The 19721-nt window shown below is 33.7% G+C and overlaps 1 protein-coding gene across 1 annotated transcript in view; it reads left to right on the forward strand.

Moving 5' to 3' along the window:
* Positions 407-19721, forward strand: part of LOC109846592 (fumarate hydratase 1, mitochondrial) — a 26642-nt gene continuing 7327 nt past the window's right edge. The window contains exons 1-8 of the mRNA XM_020415839.1: positions 407-516; positions 1764-1913; positions 5042-5152; positions 6050-6133; positions 12336-12434; positions 12547-12597; positions 12678-12727; positions 17382-17463. Of these exons, the coding sequence (XP_020271428.1) occupies positions 463-516; positions 1764-1913; positions 5042-5152; positions 6050-6133; positions 12336-12434; positions 12547-12597; positions 12678-12727; positions 17382-17463 (681 nt within the window). The 5' untranslated portion in view covers positions 407-462. The remainder of the gene's footprint in view (positions 517-1763; positions 1914-5041; positions 5153-6049; positions 6134-12335; positions 12435-12546; positions 12598-12677; positions 12728-17381; positions 17464-19721) is intronic.

The following is a 19721-nucleotide window of genomic DNA, read 5'->3' on the forward strand; positions in this document are numbered from 1 at the left end:
GCCGCCGCACAACACCACGGTAACCTCACCGGCGAGTTCCCGCACCTAGACACTTCAAGAACAGAAATCTGTTCTCTTTCTTTCCTCCTGATCGCGACTCGTTAGTTCGTTCAAACTCGAAAAGAGCGATCTTTGTTCCGTTGATCTAACCTCTTCGTCCCTTGATCGCTCGATAAAACTCTAGAAAATGGCGATGTTCGCTGCATCGAGACGCCTCAGCTCGTCGCCGGCGTTCCTTGGCTCGATGCTGCGTTTCCATCTCGACCGGGTTTAGGGAGGAGAGAGACACTTTCCGCCGATCAACGTGCCGGCCGATAGGTTCTTAGTTCAATCGATTGCTCTTCGTCAGATGTTTTTTTAATTAACTATTAAAGATTATATCAAAATTTTGGGTTTTTGAAGGTTGTGGGGTGGCTCAGACGCAGAGATCGCTGCAGAATTTTGAGCGGCGAGCGGGAGCAGATGCCGGAGCCGATCATTCGAGCATTTGGCGTCTTAAAGAAATGCGCTGCAAAGGTTAATTACAATTATTTGTTATTTTTTGGTGAAATTATTCAGTAAAAGTTGTTATAAGATTAGTTGGTTACTCTATTTACCATCTGTTTGTCAAAATGCCTAGCAGAATACGTGAACCAGTAATTAATGTGTAGTCGTGTAAGTTGCATGGATCTTGAAGAGTTAGCATGCAGTCATTTTTTTTTTTTTGACCTCCTCTTTTAATGACATCTATGGTGGCACGTAGTGCCAAGGCCTGTGGTTGGAACGCTTCAAATTGAGCGCAACACTAACTCACCCATTTAAGTTATTTGGCTTTTCTACAACTTTTTAGAGTTCCAAACGTCCAACAGAACATGTATGTTAAAATCTGGATGTAGTTGCAGAAACATGAGACTAGCACACCTTAAGTTTAGTTACTACTAAGAGTCTAAGACATTCATAAGACATTCATAAGACATTCATAGAGTCGACACAGAGGTTATCATTGTTGCTGGTATTGTTGTTGTACGATAAAACTTCGAATTATCTGATTTTCAATTTGGTGTACACTGTACAGAACCCAATTCTCAACATGTAATCCATAAATGGGACTTTGTTTCTTTAACCAAAGTAGGCAAACTTTTTTGTTGCAGCCATTTTTTCTTTACTTTTTAAGTTTGAAACAGAACATTAGCTCTTGATAGTTCATGTACTTTGCATCTAATTTCACCCCCAAGGCTAATTCATTCAGTATGTTCTCTCATATTGTCTTATTAAGTCACCCATTTCCCATGTAAGATGTCCTTATAAATGTCATTTCCTTCAAGATATTCTTTGTGGCGGATCAAGACAGTAGTTTGATTTGTATCTCTAAGACTCAGTTAGTAGATACATTAGCACTGACAAGTGACAAACTAGCACAAGATTAAGTTGATATATACTCCCAACTCATGCTTTTGCCTTTGGGTTTGATTGAGTTACAAACCTCCACATGCTCCTCACATAGAAAATTTGAACTGTTGGCCACAGCAGAGCTTGTATGGTAAATAAACACCTGCATAATTGTCTTAGGAGAACCGTAAAACATATAACTAAAAGAAATGCAATAACTAAGTTCTGTTAATTTTTCTCACTCAAAGGCATCTTCACAACATTATGTCACCTCCTAAGTTTATGTGATTACTAGTTGGAAAACTCACTCTGCTAGTTATTTTGACAGCTTTTATGTTTTCAAATTTCACATGTGGATATATTTTCATATCAGAATGTGGTGTTTGTTAGTGCAGGTGAACATGGAGTATGGTCTTGATCCAGCTATAGGAAAAGCAATAATCCAAGCTGCCGAGGAGGTTGCTGAGGGAAAGTTGAATGATCATTTCCCTCTTGTCATATGGCAGACTGGAAGTGGCACTCAAAGCAACATGAATGCCAATGAGGTTAGCATCTAAAGGTCCACACATTTGTTGCTGTAACATGGAAATTCTATGATTGTTTGAAGTTTAAACAAATCATTAACCATAACATCCGTAATGAGCATAGTTGTCTAACTAGTATGTTTTTGCTTTTGCTTTTGCTTTTGCTAAAGAGTGAAAGAGGAGATAGCATCTTTGTTCATATTCCAAAAGGAGAAAATATTTATGGTGACAAGGCAAAAAATAATCCATATTCTCACTGTACATTTGCTTGAGCTGTAATAGTTCATCTTTTACAATTAGAATATTTTGTCTTTTATATGACTTAGGGGGTGTTGTTTGCATGCAACTGAAAGATGCGAGTGAGAAAGTGACTCACATTTAACATTTAAGGTGTTTGTTTGAAATATTAAATGCAACTGGTTGTGAAAATAATGCAACAAAGTTGCCTCGTTGGATTTAATGCAATTTTAACCTCTTCTAAAAGGTTGGTGAAGTCACATGAAATTGACAAAGTGGGGGACCACTTTTAATTAATTGACTTCAAATATATTTATTATAAACCATATTTTGCCACATCATCACCTTCACTTTTGTATTTTCAGTACTATTTTTCCTTTAGACAAACATTGTATTTTACTTGCACAATGATGTGGTTGTGGAATTCATTTGTAAAAAAAAAGGCAACTTTCACACTTCAGATTCACTTTTAATTTGCCAATCACCCCCTTAATTGCCAAGAGGTCAGACTTGAAAGAAGGACCTTCCTAGCCTGAAAAGGGAAAGGTTTATGTAATCTAGAAAACATTAGTATTTTTTTGTGTCCTCTATCAATGAAGCTCAACAATGAAAGGTCTCTGAAAATATGCTATAATGTTCTTGAGCTATACAGTAGATTATCATCAGCTTTCCCTTTATCAGCCATGAAAGTAAACTTTTCTTAGATATTACTTTTGAAAATGTTACAAGTCTCTAAAGATTCTGTACCTTGAAAACAAGCAATTTGCTTCAACATTTGGTAAATTACAGTATTTTCTGTCTCTTTGCTTTGACTTTAACAATGAAATTTCCATATGGTTCTTTGTCATCATTTCATTATTATCTAAATATTTTCTAACTAAGTGGGTCCGGCCAAAGCAACAGCACCATATTGAGAAGGCTCCATTGAAAATCTGAGCAGTGAATAGTCTTGGAATTATTGAATCCTCTTCTTAGAATGCTAGATTATGATTAGGTTCTTTGCAAACTACAAAAGAAATTCTTTCTATCATATATTATGTTTGAAGATTTTGAAGGTGTCACTCTCTTGATTTTGTTTTTCAAATTTCAGAGAGATATCTACATTAGCCTTAGCTTAAGTCTAATTTGTTGATACCACCTGTTTTTTAAGTTTGACTTTTATTACCAGACTTGATGCGAACATCACTAGCTTTCCTTCTATATAGTTCTTTGTGTTCATGGCAACATCACTAGCTAAGCCTTTTCCCTCCAATAAACAACTTTTGTGAAGGAGCATAACTTTAATTGAAAGCCCCCATGATAAGCATGATGCTTTTATGATCACTTGTCAATTTGACATTGGTCCTTTGAGTTGATCTAAGAATATTGGCCAAAGAAGCTACACTGGATAGTTATAGAGTGTAGATTTTGGGTGTTGGAAGGGAGGGAGGGATTGACATTTTGAGTGGGGGAGGCATCCGCCTTATCTCTTATATGGTTTAAATTTGTGCCACCAAAGATTTATTTTCTCAACTTCTAGACGTGATGGTAGGGGGGATGGATCAATCCTACTTTAGCTTCATCCTTGAGGTATCTGCAGGAGGTCTTGAGGTATCTGCAGGAGGTAATTGTTTAACAGGTATATAATCGGAGATGGATGTTGTATCAAGCCCCAACATAATTGCAATTGCATGGAGAATCTGCTGTGCTACAGCATCAAGATTCTTAGTTGGCTCTGTCTGAACTTATCTTACAGATACTAGGAGCTTTATCTTAGTTTTGCATTATTCTACCACTTCTGGTAAGTTGATAAAATTTCATCACAATAAACTCGAAAATCCTTAAGCCAAAAGCTCATTCCGATCTCTTGATTATAAACGTGTGAGCCAATCAGCCAAATTGTCAACTTAAACAGCCATCAAACTGCTGTTGCGTGAAATACTGTTGCAATACCAATATGACACATGGCACAATTCTCTGAAGACTGGGCAGAAGGAACACCAGGTCATAGAAGCTTTCCTGTAGGTATTTCTTTTGGTTGTAAGGCTTGCATAGGAAAGAACCTTGAAGCTTAAATTACTCACAAAAGCAGTTAATTTGGCACTTGCTTTCTCATAAAAGGTCTCTTACAGATCTCAGTTATCCATATCTTCTGGGGAAACAAGGCTAAGCAGTTACTGTATATTTAAGCAAGTTTCTGTGGCAGATAGATATGTCTGTCATGTCTTATATAAATGATCATGGAATTTTTTTGGTAGAAGGATGTCCTACATAGTATGCATCTTAAGTGCATTTTCTTGGTGTTGAAAATTACCATATCCTCCCTAGTTTTGACACATTCTTCTTAAGTGAACCTGTTCATTGCTACTCTTTCTACTATATAGTTCCTAGGCTTATGACTTTCGATATACCATCTGCTTACAATGGAGGTATTGAGCTGCATCAAATGATAATTGTTCCATATTGTCTTCTGTTACAAAGCAAAGACAACAAGGTTGTTTTCTCCCATGATAGTAGTCTAATTCTCATGAACAAATATTTCAAAATCATATGTGAACTGCGTAAAGGTATATAATAATATAATCAATATTTTGTTTTCATTTACTGGTCTTGGAATCCATGTGAACAAATGAACAGTCTGTCGGTTATAAAATGCTATGAAGCAAGGTCTTATATCTGTTGAGTTGTGAAATATCCATTCATGAAGCTTTTTTCCTTTCTGGATAGGTGAGGTACATTTTCGGTTCACTTGTAAAGCAGATACATTTTTGTTAGTATTGAACTTCTGTTAGTTTTGAACAGACGTAGTCCTCACTGAATATCTTTTATGATTGAATATGATACCAAATTGCTGTTGCTTCCAAAACATGAACTTTCTCTTTCTTCAAACATGCAATTTTTTATACCTTCCTTTCTCTTGTTCTCATTCACAGGTGATTGCAAATAGAGCAGCGGAGATACTTGGTCACAAACGTGGCGAAAAGTTTGTACACCCCAACGACCATGTTAACCGGGCTCAGTCTTCAAATGATACATTTCCAACGGTAAGTTTCCATTTTTATATGCAACCATCTACCTCGGAGCAACCTTACAACTTTTCAGAGATGCTACCAAGCTAATATGTTAGCTTTATGGTTAGAGAAAGATTAAGGGGTGTCCTAGATTAGTTTAAATTTGTCAGACTCTAATTGTAAGAGACCTTGTACATTGTCCTTCCTTTGTTATTTGCATTATTGGTTGTTGTATGCATGTATTATTCTAAGGCCCGATTGGCTTATTGGTCTATACAACTGTTGTAACTTTTAAGTTGTAGTTTCCAAGCTGTAGTTTACAACTGAGGTGCAGTCTGACTGCATGCGAACTGCAATTATCGTCCCCTAAGGACTTTACGTTAACTCTTGAGCAGAAGCCAATAACACCTAACTTTGTTCTTTTGCTGTTAAGTGATTTCAAATGAAGGAATGTGGAATTGGGAATTATATCATGGATCTGGTCAACTATGGACTACATTTCTATCACCAGCTTAAACAACATTCACTTACTTCCTTTGATATTGGTTAAATTCCAGTACAATATCATGTGCATCCCTTATTATTGGTATATGTCATATGTCACAGTCATGTCCATTATCATATAAGCCTTATCCTTATGAAAATCGGTTTGGCTATGAAGAACAATAATGATTCTTAACTGAGAAGACTCAATGGAAATCTTGACCAAATTACGGGCAAAAAGGGGCTGTCATGAAGCAGTGAGGGCCAATTGGCAGGTAAGGAGGCCAGTGCCAGTTACCCATTCAATAAACTGAGTCCATTATGCTAGCGATGAGAATTGCATGTATCCTGCATTATCCAATGTATTCCTTTTATGGCATATTAGTAGTCTACTAGAGTATTTAGTGGTTTCACACTAACAATGTATAATTGTGCTGGCTGTTTCAGGTTATGCATATCGCTGCAGCTGTAGAGATTAATTCAAGGTTCATACCAAGCTTGAAGCAGTTGCATTGTTCACTGCATAAGAAGGTTGAATTTTTTGTTTTTTTTAACTCTCTAGCTATTCATGATTGAAGTACTTGTCTGGATATAATTTTGTGTGGATATAATTTCACCTCTACCAAAGATGGTTAAATAGTTTTCCTTTTGTTTAATAAAAACATGAGATGTATGCTAGTTTACTCTCATTGGTAGCAAATTGAATAACATGGTTTATATCTGTGTATATTCCTAATATCTATCCTCTTGTGATGTTTGCCAATAACAATAAGGCCACGTTTGTTACACTGGAATAGGGGGTATTGTAATCCCCGTATTATATTCCTTGGAATGTGTAGATCTTGGGATTATTTTAGTCCAGTTCAATGTTTGTTTTCACAGGGAATAACATGGAGACTAATTTAAAATAGTCCATACTGTTTGTTTTTAGGGGTATATAACCGTTTGGACTAATATCTATCTTAACCAGAATGATCTTTTCACCCTTCACCTTCAGTCAACCAATATTGTAATAATGCATTCGTTTGGCAAAAAAGTCAAAATTTTGGACATGACTTAATCTACAAAGTAGACATACCATCGATAAATATTTAGGACACAGCAAACAACTTATTCATTCAACAAAACACAATCATGAAAAACTAAACAAGTAATTAAACATAAAATTCTCCCACATAGTACCAAATAGTATTTGAACATTAAAAAAACATTATTGACGTAGCCTGATCTATCAAGTTCTAGGAAAAGTGATTAAACAAACTAATATTCAGAGCAAATGCAAACTCACACTAAAATTGCAGCGGGAAATAACTGTAAACATCAAACTATAATAAACTAAAAACTAATAGTAATAAATGATGCAAAAACTACGGCAAATAAGGAATGCGTTCGCGATAAACCTGAGGAGTGAAATGTCGAGCACAGTCCACAAACCTATTGAGTACTCAACGTTGAATCGAATTCCTATTAGCTAGATCCTACAAAAGGGTATCAAAATAGAAGGGTCAGTTCAATATAAGATTAAGGATGTAACAATTTTAATTAACCACAATGTAAGCAATCTGATTAAATGGGAATAAGGGCTTAATCTGAGTTTTGTAGTTCTCTGTCGCTGTGGAATTCTGCAAGGATCAGATCTGTGAAGGAGAGGTTGCAATGTCGAGAACACCGGAGCTGTTCATGCGTACTGTTCACGGGTATTGTTAACCCGAGGGTTCAAACCTTAAAGAATACGCTTAAAAGGTAGGATTGGAATCATTCTAGAAATCTCTTTGATCAATAATTCTCATTCAAAATCTACTGATGATTACATAAAAGTACCGCCCTTTTATAGAGATCATACTCTCTTTAAAAGTACGAGTTCGGGAAAATCTTTCTATAGCTAATATTACCCTTAGGTTTTTTTAAATATTACATTGTTATTCTAATCTATTTTAATTATCTTATCTTCTTTGAATTGGTAACCAAATGATTTATTCTATTAATAATGAGACTCCACATGTTATTGGATAAAATAGATATGTTTCATATAATTCAAATCCTTTACTTATTTCGGTTCGTAGAGAAATCTAAAAAACATATGCTAGCCAGCACCTAAAAGTTTTTGAACTTTGTAAAAAATATTCTCCAAGTTATTTAAATTAGAAAACACCCCTACAAATTTAAAATTTTATTAAAGCATATTAAAAATTATAAATTTTACTTATCTCAATTCAGTGAGAAATCTGAAAAATATATGCTAACTAGAAACTGAAAGTTTTTTAACTTTAGAGAAAATAACTTGTAAGTTTTAAAAATTACAAAAACACCCCTAAAAGTTTAAAATTTATAAAAAATATCTTGAAAATGTCAAACTTATAAACATACTAAAAACCTACAAATAACACAAACAGCCCCCAAAAATTTATAGAATTTGCAATACACTAAATTTTTTACAAATTGCAAAATAAAACCCTCAAAATTATAAAATTGATAAAAAATTCTGATAATTGTTGACCTAACAGTACATTAAAAATATAGGAAATATAAATATCCCCTACATAATTTATAATTATAGAAAACACCTTTAAAGTTTTAAAAATTATAAACAATCCTTTAAAATTTAAAATTTATAAAAAACACCTTAAAATTTTCAAATTTATTAGTAAATTGAAATCATAGGAAGTATTAATAGTCTATAAATAATTTACAATCTGTAGAAAAGGCTTATAAATTTAAAAAATTACAAAAAAATCCTTCAAATTCATAATTTACAAAAAAAAACTCCTTCAAATTCATAATTTACAAAAAAAACTCCCATGAGAATTTTTAACCTATAGACCACAAAATGAATATGCAAACTTACTAACAACCCTTAGAAAATTAAAATTTTTCAAAAAATATCATACACCTTTTAAAAGTATAGGTTTAGGAAAAACTTTTCAGGGTAAATATTACCCATAATTTTTTTGTAAAGAACATAACTAATTAAAAATCTATTAAATTTGAAATTTATAAAAAATATCCTTAAAATTTAGTACATTGCAAATTACCCCTCCAAAGTTTGAAATTTTCAATGATTTGTTTTGTAATTCCTTAATTTCAATGTAATGTTTAATAGTTTTGTGTATTTGTAAATTACAAATTTTAGGGTGTTTTTTCACACTTTTTAAAATTTTTGAAGGTGTTTATTTTATAGTTTTCTAAATTTTCATTGTGTTTTCAGTGTAATGCACATATACATCAATTAATGATGATATTGAAGAATAAGTCGTTCTTAAGGATTATTAGACCATAGTTAAGTGTGCACATCACTATTCCTAGGCAGTATAGTTTATATATAATTTTTTTTCCAGACAATCTATGTAGTGGATAAAAAGATTATGACTTTAATATATTATTTTTTATAAATTATATTTAATATGAACCCACCATATAATTTTGACTGTGGTCATTATAATTTTAATACGTTTGATTGATTGACTATATACGTATATAGACCATATATTACTTTACTTTCTCACATGAACTAACATTTGGTGCTTAATAATTTAAATTATTACTTTTAAATTTAATATAAAGAGGAGCTCTAATAACATTTATTTATTTATCTATAGCATAATACAATCTTAATTCCTATTTTTTGCTGGAGATTTATTCCATAGTTACACATATCAAATTAGTAACTAAAATAATAATTATTTATGCTTAAATTAGGAGAGATTTATTCCATAGTTACACATATCAAATTAGTAACTAAAATAATAATTATTTATGCTTAAATTAGGATGATTGTAGTTGGTCACTCACTAATAATTATTTATGCTTAAATTAGGATGATTGTAGTTGGTCACTCACTATGAAATTTTTATGAAGATAAATACCTTATTTTCGATAGCCATTTGCGCTGCCCATATATATTTTATAAATTAGTTCTTAATTTGATATTTTAAATTACTTTTTTTTTAAAAAAAATTTCTTCTTTGACTTTTAGACTGTGTAATCACTATATCACCATTCTAGCAGAAATGACCTCACTCTAAATGGCTTCAAACCAATGTTTGAGTTGCACTGAAGTATATACTATTGTTACTATGTGTATATATTTTTTAAGAAAATCATGTTAACATTTTTTAAATAGAAGAGAATATTCTAACATCTGATATTATAAAATTAAATATAGCCAATTGAATGATTAGCAAAAGAGAACTTACATTAGAAAACTGTGAATAATAAGATAAAAAAGAAAGATAATGACATTGCCAACAGTACTACAAATAGCAAATTACAATGTAAAGTTAACGTATTTTGTGGAGCCCAACTATTGGCTATATGCATCGAGGTTTTCATATATATACTTTATAATTTATTAAAAATGGTCATATAATCTTATATAATAAAATTGATTTATTAAAAATGGTCATATAATCTTATATAATAAAATTGATTTAATATTGAATAGTAATATCATTGTAATAATATCATTCATATAATCTTATATAATAAAATTGATTTAATATTGAATAGTAATATCATTGTAATAATATCATTATTGGAAAAAATTCTTCATGAGTTGATATGCTCTTTACAATATATAAGCTATGCACTCTAAATTCTTGTGTCTTTTATAGAGCTAAAAAGTTTGAATACGAGCTTCTAACATGTTGCTCTCACATAGCAAAATTCACTTAGGAGATATGGATATTCTATATGAGTTATGTATCCTATATACAAAATAATTGTTCCAGGCAAGTGAGTTATAATAGCATTTTTTATTCCCATCGTTTGGGGTAAGATTTGATAGGGACTTTGCATCAAAGATTTTTTTTTATATTTAGAGCACATGGCGAAATATATCATAATCTTCTTGTTTTAATTTCGTAAGAAAATAATTCTTCATACTTTCAGTTTTACTTCTATGATATAGAGAATAAGCTATAAAATTGAATGAGAATATTAGATAGTATAAATATGAGCGAAACATCAACTAAAAGTTAATATGAATATGAGTCAAACCACAACTAAAAGTTTAATGGACATATTGTAAGTAAATTCATCTGCAAAATTCTTTTGCGAATTGAATGATCACCCATCTTTTGAAGACTTCAATATACTAATAAATAAAGATGTTGTACTAAATTAATGTACTTATAACTCACAAATAGTAGATCACGTAGCCACAGTCTAGGTTGAAGGAAATAATGATAATATTTTATTTGAGAGAGATTATTGAGTTGATGATCAATCCCATAAAAAACTTTGTTTTCTTTTTTTCTTTTTACTCTATTTTTATCAATTTAAATAATCATGATATTCAACCACGTGCATTGCACGTGCATCTCAACTTATGATATTCAACCACGTAGATTGCACGTGCATCTCAACTAGTTCAAATAAACATAAATAAACTCAAAATCTTATCTAAAAACATGTAAATGCTTATCTCTAAACAAATCAAATCAAAACAATCTCGATTCTATCCGTAACCTTTTTCTTATCCTAACAATAACCAAATAAAATCTGAATTATCTCAAACCGAATAAAATCTGATGATATCTCAATAAGATCTACGATGCCAAGTCCCTCTAGAATAGAATCGGATATATTGATCCCTATCAATTATCCATTAATTAAAGGACATACAAATTAGCACCAAAGTATATGACATACATGTAAGTAATGTTCAAATTTGAGCAGTAAAAGTATTTCTACTTATTGTACTTCTCACTTCACCTTTAAATAATCAGTTATTTGAAATGGGCAAGTGCATAAATTTGCAAAACCTCTAATGTTCTCTCGTCTGCCTCCATTTCTCGGCTGAAAATAACATAACCAAGAAATAACATAGCCATTATTGAAAAAAAATCTTTATTATTCATCTTTCTCCTCTTCAATCTTAATTCCTCGTTGAACAAACTCTAAATACTCTCAACAAGCTAGAGGGATGCACCAAATCCGACACCAATGAGCTCAGATGCAAGAAGGTCGTTATCAACCTTCCATAAGATAATTTTGCTGCTCAGCAAAAATCACAGATGCAAAACAAAAAGGAATGGAGGAAAAAAGAAAAAAAACACTGGGAAAAAGGAAAAGAACAGGTGGCGATTTTGTCCCAAATTCTTAATCCCTTCTAGATGATTCATACCTAGATTGGAAAGGTGGGGGTGAGTTGGGTTTGACGTAGTCCCTTTTTGGGTCTTATATAGTCCCTCCTTGAAGTAGTACAGACCGGATAAAAAACTAGCATGGGATAAGAAGGCGGGTCCAAACTATTTTAAATTAGTACCCGGACTATTTAAAAAATAATAATGGCCTAAAGTGCTAATTATATGGCTAAGGATACTCTGACAAAAGGTCTGGTCTCACAGCTGATCGTCATCATAATTTCAAAAAATGGGGTTTGCATGTATCCTAATTGAGCAGTGAGCACTCTCCTCACTTTCACCAAAGCTTCACCTAAATAATCTGTTCTTCGTCACCGGAAACTTGTGTGCCTCTGTCCCTTAGTCCGCATCGTTATGTATATGCTAAGATCTGGTCCTTGTCTTGGGAACTATATATTTTTGTACATGTGAAACGGCACGGTTCAGATACCATGTTAATCATGAGAAGACATCCATGTCAAGAGAGCACATAGAGATTACTATTTATTATATCTGTAATAATCTGCTACAGATGCCTGATATGTTTGCAGTTATTGTCATGGCCTATTTTCTTCAATATATCTGATCTTTGGGTTTACTTTTGCTTTCAGTCTGTTGAGTTCAAAGACATTATTAAAATTGGGCGAACACATACTCAGGATGCAACTCCGTTAACCCTTGGACAAGAATTTAGTGGGTATACCACACAGGTAGCTCGTGCTGCTTAGACTTCAGTAGATTAGGGTTTATTTATGTAGATGAATATGTATGCTATGATTATGAACTTTGATGCATGTCATTGGTTACAATGTTATATTGTAGGTAAAATATGGGATAGCTCGGGTGACTGATACTCTACCTCGCATGTATCAGGTAAACTTTAATGTAATATCAATGCAAAATTGATCTTTGATTAACAAAGCATTTCTTATTTGAATTATTGTATTGAGCAGCTAGCCCAAGGTGGCACTGCAGTTGGAACAGGACTGAACTCAAAGAAAGGGTAGGTATCGTGTTAATGGCTTTTGATTTGTATCTTGCTGCTACTTAATTATATTTGGTTGGCCTCCCCATTTGATGCACATCTCACCCAATGAATCATTGTCATATTTGAGCGTATTATTCTAATTCTTATTTGTATTCTGCTTTGTTGTTATAAAAGCTCCCATTCATGTTTCCTCTACTTAATGGAGTTGATTTGAGTGACATATCTATCTAATTGGAACTTTTAATAGAACCTCTTCACTAGTCTTTCTTATGTGATGCGCTCATTTGCAATAATATTTTCTTTTCAAATAAATCTCTTAACTTAGTAAGCTTATATATGCACTGCAGCGCTGGCATCGGCGTGTATTTTGAGAATTCACACAGGAGATTTCCCTTAGAAGTTATGGGAAAGGATCATGAGGTGTGCTTTGTCCTGCTAGTATTCGCAAGGCTTGATGTTTGTGTTCTATATGTCGTAATGTGACAACATCATTATTGTGCTGTTTTCACATTAAGGTGCCATCAACTATGGGTGCAAAGCTCAATTTCCAAATTGACAATATTTCAATGACCAATAAAAAACCTGCCTTATAGGCATATGGGAAAATCTTCTTGGTTTTCCCTGCCTGTGCGCATATATTATGGCATCTCTGCATCCATAGATTAATGAGATATCATAGACTAGGCTTGCTTTCAAGGTTGGAATTGACAAAGTGGAGAAAATATTGGAGAGGTGAAAGAGAGCATTAACAGATGAGGGAGATGACAGAGAACAGAAAGAATGAAAAAAGTGGAGGAAAGAAGGTCAAGTAAGAATAATGTTGCTATTTAAACTGTTATATCACCTAATAATTAGCATTGATCAATTTCTATGTCGATTTTATTTGTTGTAATCCTTCTGCATAGCTCAGATAGGTTGAACTGTAGCTTTTATTTTTGGGGTGGGTTGGGGGAGTTGAAATTTAGCTCTCTTGACTTGATCTAAATGCCATCGGCGACTCCTATCAAGCCCCTTCTCTTGCTGTAATAGTTTAAATACAATCTGATCATAGTTACTATAGCTAATAGAATCGCAATACATGCTGCTAACATAATTTATAGTGATTGAAAATTACTACAGGCAATCAACAGCCTTTATCTATAAATAGTTGTAACATTTTCCTTTTTAAATTAGAGCAATATTCAGAGAACATATAATGCCATTAAGGGTAAATTCGGAAAAGAAAACCTTTCATTGACGACCCTTCTTTTGGACAACCCTTATGAACTATCAAACTGAATGAGTAATCCAACTGTTAGCATTTTTGGGTTATTTGAAACGATCAACATGGAAGTTAAGGAATTAATACTCTTGGGATTCACATTCAGGTGTTTAACTATATGTTTGTAGATTTGACAAGAATAAAAAATTTTAATAGTTGAGTACTTAATTTTTTCAGTTTAATAGGTCAAAAGGGTTAACACGGATGCAAGTCATCAATGGAGAAAGTTCTTAAAGTTATGCTTATGTTATTTATCGGTTCTTTCGAGGTATTTGCATTAATTTTGGCTTTACCCATGCACACTCATGCTACTATTAGAGAGTCTTTTCTTTGTTTAGTATTTTAGTCCTACATCGGGTATCCTTGTAATCTTGAACTATCTAGCTATCTATATATAATAAAGATGACCGGCCCACAAAGGGATCAAGTCAATTCTCCTATCAGTATGTTATGAAAATCTGAAACTCTATTCTTCCTCAAATCACAATTAATTAAACCCTAACCAAAACCCTAATCTTCTATCCCTAATCTCTTTCCCGAGTCCTCAAATCAGCTGTCTCATTTTCTAAAACCAAAACACTAGTCTCTTTCTAAAACCAAACCCCTAACCTCTTTATCTATCCACCACCTCACGTCCTCTTCTCTTTTCTGACTTCATCATCTGCCTCAGCCACTTACCCAGCAGACCTAACCCACTTGTCAGCTTCTACCCAATCTACTTCTTTGCATCAAGTTGCTACTATTCTTGAGGAGTCTGGTGATTTTGATCTTCTTGTTGCACTTTGGAAAGGTAAACGATCTTGTACCGCGAAAAATCATATTGCAAACTTTGTCTTTGTTAGTTATATATCACCCACTTATGCTGCTTTTGCCTCATCATTATCCTCTTTGTCTACTCCTAAATCCGTTCGTGAAGGTCTCCTCGATTTAGGGTGGAAACGTGCAATGGATGAGGAAATCGTTGCCTTACATCCTAATGAAACTAGGGAACTTGCTACTCTACCACCAAGAAAAGTTGCAGTTAGTTATAGATGGATAGATACAATGAAATTTCTTCCAATAGGTCAAGTGGAGTGATTGAAAGCCGACCAGTTGCTAAAGGGTATGCTCATACCTTTGGCGTGGATTACTTGGAGACGTTTTCACTGGTTGCTCGCTTGCATTCAGTGAGTATTTTATTATTTGTTGCAGTTGTGAAAACTAGCCATCTTTTTAGTTAGATATCAAGAATGCGTTTTTGCATGGTGATTTGCAAGAAGAGGTGTATATGATTTAGCTAATGGGATATGAAGTTCACGGGGAGCCTATTAAGGTTTGTCGCCTTAAAAAACCATCTATGGATCGAAGCAATCTCCTCGTACATGGTTTGATAAATTTAGTATAGTGGTTAGCAACTATGGCTTGAAGCACAGTGCATTAGATCATTTCATTTTTGTGCGACATTCTACCATGGTTACTATTGTCCTTGCGGTGTACGTGGATGATATTTGTCATATCGGGCAATGATCATCAATGCATTCGAGATTTGAAACTACATCCCTATTCTCATTTTCATATGAAAGGTCGGAGTTTTACAGTACTTTCTTGGATAGAGGTTGCTCATTTTTCTACGGGACTAACTTTATCTCAAAGGAAGTATGTTCTCGGTCTTCTTTATGACCGATATGCTTGGTTCAAAGCCTGTTTGTACAAATATTGACTCTCATATTAGACTTGATCAAAATTTGGGCAAAGCTCTCTCTGATTCTACTTGTTATTGAAAATTGATTGGCAAGCTTATCGATTTGATGGCTACACTTTCCGATAAGAGTTCTTAGTTGATATATGCAAAAACCACGCCAGCTACGCTAGACTACAGCTTGTTGAGTACTCTGATACCTGAAAGGTGTGCTAGGGAAAGGGCTTTTTATCATGTTTCTAACAATTTAGATATTGTAGGCTACTCTAATGTTGACTGGGCAGGTGATCCTCTTGTCGACATTTTATAAGTGGTTCTTGGACTTTTGTTAGTGGTAATTTTGGTCACTTGGTGCAGTAAGAAGTAGAAAATTGTTGCCCTCTCCAATACTGAAACTGAGTCCAAAGCTATGGCTCATGCCACCTGTGAGATGACTTGGGTTCGCTCTCTACTACTGGAGATGGATATTGTTTCCTCGATGTCCATGATGCTCCATTGTGACAATCAAGCAGCTATCTACATTGCATGCAATCTGGTGTTTCATGAGCGAACAAGGCATGTTGAAGTACACTGTCATTTTATTCATGATATGATGCTATCTAAGAAGATTTTTACTCCACATATTCGATTGACCAATCAGATTGCTGACATACCTGAGAAAGCTTTGCCATGATTGTTGTTTGTTGCTGAGCATGATTGATATCTATGATGGGCATGATTGATATCTATGCACCAGCTTGAGGAAGAGTATTAATGTATTATAGTCTCTTTTCTTTGTTAAGTATTTTAGTCCCACATTGGGTATACTTGTAATCTTGAACTATCTAGCTATCTATATAATAAAGACGACGGACCCAAAAAAGGATCAAGTCTATTCTCCCATCATAACAGCTACCATGTCCCATTTTAGTATTATGTCCTATCCTTTAATTTTGATTATTTCTTTTGTTCTACCCGCAAATTAAAGTCACCAAAGAATACATTAGTCCATCTCTCCCTAACCATAGTTTATTGATTAGCTAAAACTAGATTGTCTACCTTATTGATCGTTCTGTTCATTTCCCATGCCTATCTCCAGCATTTAGACTAAAGGTACTTCTTGCAAGATTCTCTTTTATTTTTACACAAGTGATAACATCCATTATCTGTAAGTAACTAAATATTAACTTGTTTAAGTTTCCTCCATAAAGACATGGGTATTTCTTTTATTCTTTTTTCCTTGTTAAGCTGAGCTTGAACTTTTGTTTTCCAATGTGATTCAGTGATTTAAATTTTGGCTTATGTTACCATCAAACCATCTACTTTAAATGTTATTTTGTATGGTTCCTTTTTACATCATGTTTCAATTTCGTGTTGTGTAACAAACCGCTACCCGTTTATCATTAATTTTATGCACTATGATAGTCTGCAATTAGGCATTTCCTGATTAGTTGCTTTACTTTGCTCGAAGAAGGCTTATTATTTTGTTTCATAACATCGGGTCTAGCCTAAAGTTTTCTTATTGAAACCCTTGTTGGCATACAGATTATTAAATGTCGCATATATTTTTCCTAACATGCACTTTGCAATCTGGATGTCCATTTTCCTTGAGATGCAAGGACACCCATCATTTTGGTCTTTGAACAAATTTTTCGGTACCAATTGCTAAGTTGCTAACAATCTGTTGCAGTTTACTGTCATTTTAGATCTTTTAATAATATTAATTCCTTTATGACTGCTTGACATTTCAGATTTGATGTTAAGATTGCTGCCGCAGTAGCTGAGGAAACTGCCCTACCATTCATCACTGCTGAAAACAAATTTGAAGCACTAGTTAGTGTTTATCTATTTCAATACTCTTTTTCTGTTAGAAAGGGTCATAATTGTTGAAATTACCTTTCCTCTTTAAACGTCAACTAAATAGCACTTGAATACCTTATAGTTTCATTCACTTTGCACTTATATGCCCTCACTTAGGTTTTCGCAGCATATATTTACCGTAGTTGTTTAAAATTGGCACTTTGAACCTGTTATATGACACTCACATGCTAGTTCTAACTGTTATATGTGAATATTCGGGTGAAAATATTCACGTCTACACAACAGAGGGTGCCAAGTGCTATCTTTCAACAACTTGGTGTATAAAATGCTGTGAAAAACAAGTGAAGGTATGTAAGTGCAAAGTGAGTGAAAGTATAAGGTATTTAAATGCTATTTAGCCTTAAACTTCCTGTGCGCTATAGAATTTTCTGTGCCATACTTATTGAGTAAAACTGAGTGACATATCTACTGGTAAATACTGGAATGTGCTCTATTTCTATTCTATTGTATGGCAAGTTATTCTAGGTTACAATGTAGACTGAATTTAGAGTTAAGGCACTATAATTGTGGGCCTATCAAATTGTGTTAAGTTCAAAAGTCAGTACTCTTCAAAACGGAACGTGTCACTATAATGACCATGCCTTTCTTGGGTATATGAATGACTTGTAGAGGTAGACCTAGTCAATACAATGTATGGTTAACACTAGAATTTCCAAAAGGCGAGCTAGACCACCATAACGCATAAATATTCGTCAACAATTTTTCCATATTCCCTTTCATAGTTTCATAAGCCCATCCTGTCCTCACTTGATAACCTGAAGTCGCTTCGGACCCTAAAGTCTTTCTTCTAGGGTCTGTGATCAACAAAAAGCTTTTAATTAGTTATAGGGTGTCTGCAATACAGCACACGAGCATCATATGTTTTCTCTGTTCTTCATCAAGCAAATGATTCATCGCTCTTTATAATTTCATAGAAGCTAATTTCTGTATTGATTCTGGAAATGTAAAGCCTTTCCTCTGGGGTGGGGGGGGGGGATTNGAAATGTAAAGCCTTTCCCCTGGGGGGGGGGGGGGGTATTATCAAGAAGAAGGTTCTATTAACGGGTATGGTGTCCACTGCCCACCAAATTATGGTGATGTCCTCTTTCGGGCTAGCATATATCCTCATCTTCTTTCTCTGTTTATTTTGAATTAAGATTCAAGACATCTTCAAAGTTTGCAGTAATTTTATTAAAATTTGTAAACCGTTTATTCTATGTGTGCCTGACTTTGTGGCAACATGTGGTGCAGTCTCTTACGAGCTGATTTATGACTGCCCATTGAGCTTAGATCTGAACTTCTATTTGTCAATAATTATTTATCTTATAGGAAAAACTTTTACTTGGGCAAATCCAGTTGGACTTTTGTGTTCTGTAAGTTGCATTTGGTCACCTAAAGAAAAGAAAAGAAAAGGTCTTCTCTTAATCGGTAATAAAATAATTGGCAGCAAACAGTCTGGATTCCATTTTCTACAACCAGGAAAGAAGTAACTTTACATATTATAGGTTTGTCTCTTCACCCTCTAAAACTAAAAGGCTGTCTACTGAATGGGTTTGCATTATGTTCTTGGTATTCTTTGAGTTACGGAAGATTAAGGTTTTATTACTTCGAAGAAATTGGTAGTGCAGGTTGGTTCTTGGAGCAGTAAGGGCTTTTGTGTTAACAACTCATATGTATAGTGCAGTCCTTTGAAAGAGTTGTGAACACATGTTGAAAAAGTTTTGTTGTCAGTAACTTTCCTTGAAGAGTTTTGAACTCTGAGAAGAATTTTCTATTTTTCTCTGAGAAATAAGTGCACACCTTTGGACTTTCTTCTGGTAGCACATCCTTTTCTCTAGGAGGAAGTTAGAATACATACATACATACATACATACATACATACATACATACATATATATATATATATATATACAGGCAAAAAATAAAATGTATAAAAATTTAGTGATCCTAGTAAGGACTTCATATCTTATAACATTCACCTGGCAAGACATACTTGTGCAAAGTTAGTCTAATAATAGTTTTAATTTGTTAACTTTGATTTAGCATTTGGAATCATGTACTTGAATAGGTGTAAGACTGCTCACTCATTAAAAAGACAAGACCAGGATCCATGTAACCAAAAATAGTTAAAAGCGAATCTCCTAACTCCTATCTACTTTGCTTCTCTGTTGTTTGTCTTTATTTTCTGTACAATATGGAAAAAAAAACAGAGAGAGAGAGAGAGCGAGAGA

Source organism: Asparagus officinalis, chromosome 7, assembly GCF_001876935.1.
Source record: "Asparagus officinalis chromosome 7, Aspof.V1, whole genome shotgun sequence".
Taxonomy (NCBI): Eukaryota; Viridiplantae; Streptophyta; class Magnoliopsida; order Asparagales; family Asparagaceae; genus Asparagus; species Asparagus officinalis.